The sequence below is a fragment of the Nicotiana tomentosiformis genome, chromosome 8 (genome assembly GCF_000390325.3).
Source record: "Nicotiana tomentosiformis chromosome 8, ASM39032v3, whole genome shotgun sequence".
NCBI classification, from domain to species: Eukaryota; Viridiplantae; Streptophyta; class Magnoliopsida; order Solanales; family Solanaceae; genus Nicotiana; species Nicotiana tomentosiformis.
In genome coordinates this window covers 141,942,335-141,952,409 of record NC_090819.1, presented here as the reverse complement: position 1 = coordinate 141,952,409, position 10,075 = coordinate 141,942,335, and the positions used below count along the sequence as shown (strand labels likewise).

General features: G+C 36.6%; 1 protein-coding gene across 1 annotated transcript; it reads right to left on the bottom strand.

Moving 5' to 3' along the window:
- Window positions 1–8,037: 8,037 nt before the first annotated feature.
- LOC104121484 (uncharacterized protein At3g28850) lies at window positions 8,038–9,837 on the bottom strand. Its single transcript, XM_009633494.4, has 2 exons — window positions 9,631–9,837; window positions 8,038–9,319 (listed from the first exon to the last, which is right to left on the bottom strand). The coding sequence occupies exons 1-2, from the start codon at window positions 9,754–9,756 to the stop codon at window positions 8,279–8,281; spliced, it is 1,167 nt and encodes a 388-aa protein (XP_009631789.1). The 5' UTR covers window positions 9,757–9,837; the 3' UTR covers window positions 8,038–8,278.
- Between the last annotated feature and the right edge of the window lie 238 nt (window positions 9,838–10,075).

Below are 10,075 nucleotides of genomic sequence, written 5' to 3'. Positions count from 1 at the left end.
AGTTTGATCTAAAAGTCAAAATTTGAATGTTGATTCCAAAGTAATCTTATTGAATTCAGTAGTAATGCTGATGTGCAAATACGTAGCTAAGATGTCAAGCTTGGTAATTGGAAAGTCACTCCCCTTCTTGCCGGAAAGGAGTTTTGGTAACTTATTTTGTCATAATTTCTACCATCTGGATTACTTCGAGGTTGTGATCTAGATGTTGTTTGTTTGTCATGTCATCAAACCTCTCTATCCTTTAATCAATAAAATACAACTTTTCGTTTTGTGTCATTTTATCCATTGTGTTTAATTCTTCTTGTATATATAGTTCTTTTCACGCCAATTTCAGTTACATGACATGCATGCGGAGTTTTCGGCTAGTTAGAAAGTCTGTCTAATCTTGAATTGAATCGAGAAAAAACACTCGAAGGATAAATAAGAGGTTGAATAACTTTGATGATAAACCTGTGTTACATGGAACCAATTTAGTCATATCCGTAGAGGTTAAAGATGTTTATCTCAAACCTATCATGAATACCTGCTTAAGGATAATTGAAGGTTTTGAAGCCTAGTTGGACTAATCGATGAAAGGCTTTTTTGCCATGGCCTGCCATGATCTAATCATATCAGGGAAGATGACCCAAATCTCCAAAGAAGGTGCATTCCAAGGAATTTAAAATGGATTAGTTGGTACTAAAATGTATCATTTCACATCAAGGCAAAGACCAAGAAAATGTGGATCAAATTTGTAAAAGGTCATTTGTTGCGAACAAGATATTGACTACGGAGCTGTACAACTGGCAAAACCAAGAAAATATTCATGTCTATCAATGTCGAACTTGAGAAGAGATAGTATGTTTGGCATTTTTGAGGTTGGGAGGTCATTTTTCTGCTACCTAAACACTTTATACCCTTCGTCACCCCTTTTGAGCGTGTTTTATTTTTTTTTTACCCCCCTCTTTTGGAATCAACTATAGAGTCAAAGTCCAAAAAAATAAAAATGCCACCAGAAAATAGGAGCTAGGTCAATTTATTTTTAAAAAAAAAAAAGAAGAGAAGAAAAAGAATGGAGAAAGGACAAATGAAAAGAAAAACAACAAAGAAATCTTTCGTTTTAGTTTGTACTATGTTTGACTTGATTCCTTTAAAGGATACGTAGGCAGCTATACTAGGGTTCAGTCCAACCAAATCAAAAATAAAAAATTTCACTATCTGAAACTGGGGCAGGAGTTGTTTTTAAAAAAAATATTTTTATGAAGAGTCGATTCCAAGAGTTGTAAGTATACAACCCCATCATCTTGAGTCTATTTTGAGCCTTCATACAACCCTTTCTTTCTAACCCTATTCAAAAGCCATCAAAATAAAGACCTCCCAATTAATCTTTAAGAATGCCAAGCGAAGCACGTAATAAGCAATAATTGTCACACGACATAGAACAATGTCAAGTTGCTCACACAAGAAAGCAAAAAAAAGAAAAAAAGAAAAAAAATGAGAGAGTCTTACTAGTGAAAACTCCCATGGGCATTGTAAGGTGATGGTAAGTAGAGATAAATAAATGAGAGAGATCGGTTGGTGAAAACCTTCCGGGGCACTATCGGTCGAAGGTGAGCTATGATTTTATGCAAATGATTGGCACAAAGAGGCCAACTTCAAAAACGAAAAGGAACAACAAGTAGAAAGGGTAGATTGGCTGGATAGATTTGGCCGCTCAATCCAAAATGCATGTCATGATCATTAAAGTTTGGCTACCATATTCAAAAGAGTCCATTCTATATTTCTCTCCTCGTAAAGTGGCATTTTCAGTTAAATACTATTCTTTCTCATTTTCACATCGCGTTATTTTATTCATTTGCATTATTATTTTGAGTTAGTTTTTGTAAAAACAAAAGAGAAATGATTGCAAAATCTGTTACCAGCTTTCTAACTATACAAAACGAGTTCTATCCTAGCACATCAAAGAGGACATATCCAGAAGGCAACATGCACAATAAGTTGTTGAGATTAAACAAGATATGAGATTTCATGCAGACGAAAGTTCCAAAGAGAAAACTTTGCTGGTCTATTTGCTTAGAAGCCAACAAAGAAAGGGCCACAAAATTGGTCATCGTTCCCCGGAAGTGCAAAACAATGATGTAGTGCATACACGATATTGACAAAGGCACAAATCCAATTCTGATGTCCTCTGATAAGCCTAACAAAGTGTTTCAAAGAAATCGAAAAGGTTACTAAGCAAGACTTGCTTCATCGAAAAAGCTGATAGCACCACAAACACAAACTGATATCGGAAGCAAGATAATCAAGTTTGATTTTTAAAGGAAAAAAAACCTCCAAAGTGAAGACTTGCTTTATAGACAAGGTTCAACAACACCTTAGATATTCGGGTATGAGAATAGTCAGGGGCAACGATGAAAAGCTACGATTTCTAAAAAGCAATACAGAGTATCCGAGCAACTCGGTATCGCACTGAAAGAATTAGTTCTTCTTCACCAAGGTGGCCGCAAATTCAAACTACTCAGGGCATCAAGGCCACAAACCGACCACCACTGTTAAACTTATAAATCTTTCTTTGTTTGAAGTAGGAAACAAAGTAGCGTAGAAATAAAGTTCTCAAAGTACGAATGTCACCAAAGGTAAGTTCTTCAAAGACTCTACTTCTTCTTTCTAGGCATGCCCATAATTACATCATCAACCACTGCATTTTCCAGCATAAGGTACATCAGTCCTTAGTTGAGGTCCTATTTTTTATATAGGGCACACCACACCCTAGTCGGATGTTCAGTATAGGGTACACCAATTTCTAACTGTATTTTCCAACCTAAGGTACACTAATACTTAGTGAGGTTCCACTTTAATACAAGGTATCCTATCCCTGGTTACTTTTTCTCTAAGTGATACAAGGCGCCATCCCTTGGTTAGATTCTCTCAGCGATAATTGGTGCCAATCCCTAGCTATATTCTCTCTTAGTAATACAGGGTGCCAACCTCTGGTTACATTCTTTCTCACTGATACAGGGCGCCAACCTTTGATTATATTCCTCCTTAGTCATACAGGGCGCCAACCCCTGGTTACATTCTTTGTTAGTGATACAAGGCGCCAACCCCTGGTTACATTCATTCTCAGTGATACAGGGCGTCAACCCCTTGTTACATTCCCTCCAAGTCTTTCAACCTCACTCGTAGGAGACACACTTCCTAGTTTGGGCGCCAACCCTTGATTATATTCCCCCTTAGTGATACAGGGCGCCAACCCCTGGTTATATTTTTTGTTAGTGATACAGGGCGCCAACCCCTGGTTACATTCATCCTCAGTGATACAGGGTGCCAACCCCTGGTTATATTCTTTCTTAGTGATACAGGGTGCCAACCCCTGGTTATATCTTTCTCAGTGATACAGGGCGCCAACTCCTGGTTACATTCCCTCCAAGTCTTTCAACCTCACTTGTTGGAGACGCACTTCCTAGTTTGAGTCATTCCAATAGGAGACGCACTTCCTACTCTGAACCATCAATCCTTGGAGATGCATTTCCTAGTCCGAGTCTTTTAACCTCATTCGTAGGAGACACACTTCCTAGTTTGAGTCATTCCAATAGGAGACACACTTCCTAATCCAAACCACCAATCCTAGGAGACGCACATCCTAGTCCAAGTCTTTCAACCTTACTCGTAGGAGACGCACTTCCTAATTTGAGTCATTCCAATAGGAGACACACTTCCTAATCTGAACCATTAATCCTAGGAGACGCACTTTCTCGTCCGAGTCTTTCAACCTCATTCGCAAGAGACACACTTCCTAGTTTGAGTCATTCCAATTGGAGACACACTTCCTAATCCAAAACACCAATCCTAGGAGACGCACTTCCTAGTCCAAGTCCTTCAACCTCACTCGTAGGAGACACACTTCCTATCTTGAGTCAACCGTGTTTATTCTAAAAGGAGATGCACTTCCTAATGAGTTATTAATCCAAGGAGACGTAATACCTAGTTCGAGCCCTTCAATCTCACAGTTATTCCAATGCTACCCATGGGACATGTACCTCCTAAGTCCAAGTTATATTTATTTTACACCTAAGATAAGAACATCCTTTTCGGAGCCTTTAGTTTCATTTATGCATCTTTCAAATAAAATAAGCTGATCTTCAGCTTTACCCAATAACTCACAAAATTTTCTCAGTGCCAAACTGGGGCAGAAAATTTTGTTGGTTTTGTTTGTCTTTGATGGCTTTGCAGGCCCTGCCGTAGAGCACATGTTGTGACGATTAAAGTTTGTGGTTTCAGTATCTCATCAGAAGAAAGAAATCTATCGATCACAAGATAGTTGGAGTTAATTTTGATAATGTGTCACTGACCCAGCATCTCAAGATTCATCTTCTCAATTTCGAATTAGGAAGGCGAGTGATCGAGAATAAGCCATAATATTTTCTTCAAAGAGTATCAAGATCCAATCTAAGGCCAACACAAGTGAGCGGGTCAAGAATCAAGATTTGACTCCACAAGACACATAGATTAGGAATTTTGTAACTCTTAGTTTGTAGACATATGTAGTTCTCTTCTCTTTTCCTTTTGTTGTAAGCAACAAGTAACAGTAACAACGAAAACAACAACAACAACAGTCTTAAATCTAGTGTCCGGTAGTCCCAGCTACTAAATATTTCTAGAACTACACTGACCCAATTCCTCTAAACAAGGATATGTAGGCAACCTCGGAAGCAAGGTTCGATCACCATTTTTTGAAAATGATTTTATTGGAGTGATATGTGAGAAAATATTAGCCATGGCATTCACTTTTCTTTGCACGAAAACTCTTCATGTTCTCGAACAAAGAGGGGCAGCTGTGAATACCTAATTTTTGCACTATTTTAACACCTCCTAAAGTCATTAGTGTTATGTTACTTTAATTATTTTCCCCAATTTTTGTGTCTTTGATTACATATTTCCTATCATAAAAATACCAAAAAATAGTTCTTTATTTATTTGTGCATTTTAGGAATTAACTAACTATTTCAATTGGTGAATTAATCTAGTTAATTGATCATTTGAATAAGTTACTTAATTAATTTATTTGTTTGTATAGATTTAGTTTAATAAGTAGGATTAAGGAAGAAATTGGGCCAAATTTGAAAGAGAAAGTGGTCAAAAGTGCAAGATAAGGGGCTGCCCTTGAAAGGGTCTGAAATGATGTAGTTTTGCCTCAAAACTACGTCGTTTCATTAAGTGATCCAAGATCAAATCTCACCCATTGATCACCCCTTAATCTAATGGTCCATATTTGATCTCTCAAGAGGTATTTAAAGCCTAAAAAATCTGAAATATTCCCTCATTTCCCCCATAACTCTTTCTCTCTTCTCTCTTCTCTCTTCTCTCTCTCTCTTCTCTCCGCCGTCGGAAATCACCCACCGGCGGCGGTCAACCTCCAAACACCCCCAAATTCACACCATGTAATCTCCACAACCTCCTCTTTCCATATCTCCAAACCAAATCCTTCAAAAACCCCTCAAACTCCTTGAATTTTAGACCTAGGAAACTTTAGCCTCCATTTTTTTGCCCAGAATCTTGAAGTTCCGGCCACTACCACCCTCACAATACCTACATCAACGGATATAGCTCATCAAGACCTACCTATTGATGTCAATTCCATCCCGAAAATCCGACAACTAAAAATCCGACCAAATTTCCGCTACCACCCCGAACGCCCTCCTTTGGCATACCCCTATTCTCGTTTCCTTTGTCTATTTTTACTAATTGTATTGTAGTTAGTTTATGTTTAGCATAATTTATAATTTTTGTTTTTATTTTTATTTTTATTATTTATATTTTTATTATTAGTTGTGTTTAATATATGTTAGCTTAGTCGTTCATAGTTATTAATCACTGATAATTAGTTATTCATTAGCTTTGAAATAGCTATTCAATTAGTCATGATAGTTGATAATAAATTTTTCCAGCGCTTAGGAAATTTGTTTATATTGGATTTGCGTATTTAAATTTTATATTGATAAAAGTCGAAATTAAAGAAGGAATAGTACAAGTTTGATTTTTTTTACTGTGCAAAGACTTTTGAGTACAAAACTCAAAAGTCATTATGTGGTGACAAATATAATACTTCTTTTTTACATCTTTTAAACAGTGTTTAGCACACAAAGTTAGACATTTGGTGAACCAAAATCTGTCCAAAAAATTTGACTTTATTTGCTTATTTAAAGGGCTACTCTTCTCCTATAAAAACACACACTCTATCTTACACTGAGAGAGATCTTGAGAGTTGCTTGAACATATATATGGTTGAACAAAAAATCAGCAGCTGAATACTTTAGTAAGCTGGAAATTTTTGCGCTTTGTGAGTGAATCTTAGAGTGCAAACTTTAGAAAAGTAGAAGTCTTCTTTAGAGTTAGTTCTGAGTTTCTTCTCTAAATTTTTCGGGCTATTTAAACACGATTTCCTGCTGGATTTCTGCAGATTTTGCTGTTGTTCTCTATCGCTTTCTGTTGCTGAGCTCTCATTCTTCACTGCTATATTTATTTTCTGCGACTCAGGTAACCTTTAAACTTTATAATGCAGATTTTTTAATAGCAATTGATGAGGATTTGAGCATGTTTAGATTACTTGAAGCATATGCAAGGAAATTTACTATATGGATGAATGTTGAGGTTTTAATCTTGAAATCAAGTTTTGGATCATAGTGTTAAATCTATGACCTTTTTTTGCCTTATTTATTTATTTATTTATTTATTGCCTCTTAGCACTTCTCTATTAGTTTTAAGTAGTATTTTATGAGAATCTTGATCATGTTGTAGAAAAAATAAATTTGTTAAAAACTTGATGAAAAGTTTGAAAGTGTGGAGAATGTATTAGTTTAGTATTTAATAAGATTGGGCTAACAAGAATAAATGGTCAAATGAACTAATATGTTGGCCCATTTTCAGTGATAACAAATTTGGCCCATTTTTGTTTTTAATAAGCAAGGGCTGGCCTAATGCCAAAGCTTGTTCAAAAAGGGCCAACAGTTTTGATACTCAAATAGTTGGCCCATTCCCTTTTAAATCAATGGTTGTCCACTCTTTAAAATAACAAGTTAGCCAAACTTTTCATATTTTTATTTTAGTCAAATAATCTCAATAAAAATCAGAATTTTCTTTTATTAAAACAACTTTACAACTTAGTCTCCTTAATAATTAATTTAAACGCTAGGCAATTAGTAGGCACGCTTTAACTTCACGGGCTCGCTTGCGTAGCGTGATATTATTTTTATTAAATTAATTCAATAATCTCATGCCATACCCATTAGTTTTTAGTTAATTTTTAATTTAATTAATCCTTTGCTAAAATCGCGGATTCACTTGCGTAGCGCGATAGTTGATTTTTAATAATTTTGAAGAATTAATATTTTCAAATGTAGTAATTTCTCAAAAGTACCACAAATAATCGATTGTCATGATTTCTGATTTGCTTGCGAGGCGCAATTATGATGAGGTAATTAATTTTATTTTTCGATCACGCATTCGCTTGCGCAGCGTGGTTATGACAGTGTAATATTATCCTTTTTAAATAATAAAAAATCAAGAAATAGAAGTAGATAGGTGAAACATAAAAATCATATAAATTGCAGTTTTGTCCAAAATTAAGTCGAGCCAAATGTAGTCAATAAAGTGAACGTGCTAGAACCACGGGACTCAGGGAATGCCTTACACCTTCTCCCCGGTCAACATAATTTCTTATCCGGACTTTGTTTTTTGCAGACCAATAAAAATAGAGTCAAGCCTTTCTTTGACTAGGGATTCAAATAAAAGGTGACTTGAAACACCCAAAAACTCAATTCCAAGTGGCGACTCTGTAAATAAAATAATCCTTATTCAAGTTTGTCACTTTAATTGGAAAAACTCTTTAACCCACAACAATCCATAACACATATATCTTTTGGGGGTAGAAAAGGGGTGTGACAAATTGAATTGGAATTGCATCTCCAGCTTCAATTCCTTCCAATTCGCAGCGATATCCGTAAACTTATTCAATGGAAAGCAGAGCAATGAATCAATCCAAAAAATGACAAAGTCTAATACCTCAGAAATTAAAGTATATAAATCATTCAACTGAAAACTTTACTGAACCCAAACCATGAAAAAGTGTGTTACAAACTATATATATGCAAAGGTAATTGCATACGTGCATGTAAGAATTCAGGCACCTATACTAAGTTCGCGACCACTCCACCAAAAGAGGAATTACTTTTTTTTTTTTTTGTGCGTTCACTGACTTAAAATCTTAAGTATGTGTACCTATGAGTATACATACAATTATTCAATCGCACATAGGGCAATGAATCAAACCATTCTCATTACACTTTGGACATCTCTCCTTAACATCCCCATTCACAACCTTGCAACTTCCTCCACAATCAAAACATGGCACAAACCTAGCCCCTCCACACCCTTCACACCCTAACCTCCCCACACCCCTCTCCACTCTTGCCCGATTCAGTATTCTCCCGAGTCGACTCGTCTCGTTCAAATTCACCACTTCCTCTACTCCACCAATGTACCTTCCTTTAACAAACAACCTCGGCACGCTCGCGTCTTCTTCCTCTCCTAGAAGCTCCTTCAACTCCTGACGAAACTCGCCGTGCAACGCCACGTCGCGCTCGTCGAAAATCACCCGGTGCGACTCCAAGATTAGTCTCACTTTGTTGCAATCCTCAAACGTGCGACGCACACCGCCTAGTGACGTCGTGTAGACAACCAATGAATCCTCGCCACGTGGCGGACACTTTTCGGGGTAATCACTTAAAGGGTCAAATTTTATAAAAGTTGGAATTTTCCCTTCTTTTTCTCTTTCCATTTTGTCTCTTAACAAAAATATATTCTCTTTCACTGGCTTGTACCCTTCAGATTCTATCCTTTGATGTACATTCCCCGTATGAACCACAATTTGTGACTCATTTTTCACTGTTTTATTACCCAACTTTTGTAACTTTTTATTTTCCTCATAAGTAGGCATCGACTCTGTTTTCTTCAACCCATTGGTTTTTTTAGAATCTTTAGAAATTTTGGATTCAAGTTCTTCAAGGGTATGAAAGGAAAAGCTTTTTCTTGGAAGTCTCCTTTTCGGGGAAGCGCCGTCATCTTCGGCGGTTGGCGGCGGCGGCGCGGGGAGTGCGAGGAGAGGTTTTTTAGGTGATTTTGGTGGTGGAGGATTTTGTAGGGTTGGTTTAATATCTTCCAAAGCTTTGCTAACTTCATCCCAAGAACGAGGATCCTCATCAATATTTGCGCTGAATTTTGCAAGAATTGGTTGTGGTACTATTGCAAGCTGCTTCTCTTCTTGTTCCTCCTCATCTTCTACCTATTAGATCATAAATTTATCACGTCATTAGTTTCTTATTTCCTATTTAGCCCGTCTCAATTGAGGAATTATTTAATTTCTAAATAGAGTTAAAAAAAATGCTCTTCAACATAAAAAGCATATTTGTAAAAATAATTGGAAATGGAAGGGACATTGAATAGCATCAAAGGATTTTTTTCGTTAGTGAACTAAATTATAAATTACGTCAGGATATCTATACATAAAAATTCATACTTTAAGAGATGTCTTAGACTCATTTAACGTTAAACCTTAGTAAGTTGTTGACCACATTTAATTCGAGCCGAACATACCTTGTTATTGTCAGCTTTGAGCCAAGGCTCTTCGATAGAGTTGATATCAAAGATGGCGAAGCTCGTCGGCGGTGGACGGTAGACGTCGACGGTAGCCTCTATTCTTTTCGACGAGGCACAGCCCATAATTTGATAAGTTTTATTCTGAGTTCAACGAAATGTGATTTTAGTTTCTCTGACTTATGACTTACACATGGATATAGTCATATAGGTAAGTCTTAGCCTTAAAAATGATATGTGGTGTTTGGTATTGCCAATTGGTATTGAGACAACCAATTGAGGATTTAGCCAAGATTTTGGTCGTATGGATCTTGAGTGGACACGTGGCATATTTTCTCTATTTATTCTTTATCTGTTTTTCTTAACCATGAGAAAATGGAATTAAAAGGATGGACATAATTTCATTTAAGACCGTAGTCGACCCAGGGCCGGCTCTAACGTGATG

What these genes read in the sequence shown, in the direction of transcription:
- LOC104121484 (XM_009633494.4), bottom strand. Translation starts at nt 9,756, where the DNA reads ATGGGCTGTGCCTCGTCGAAAAGAATAGAGGCTACCGTCGACGTCTAC. An exon ending in TCAAAGCTGACAATAACAAG is followed by an intron (nt 9,320 to 9,630) that starts GTATGTTCGGCT and finishes ATGATCTAATAG; the next exon opens with GTAGAAGATGAGGAGGAACA.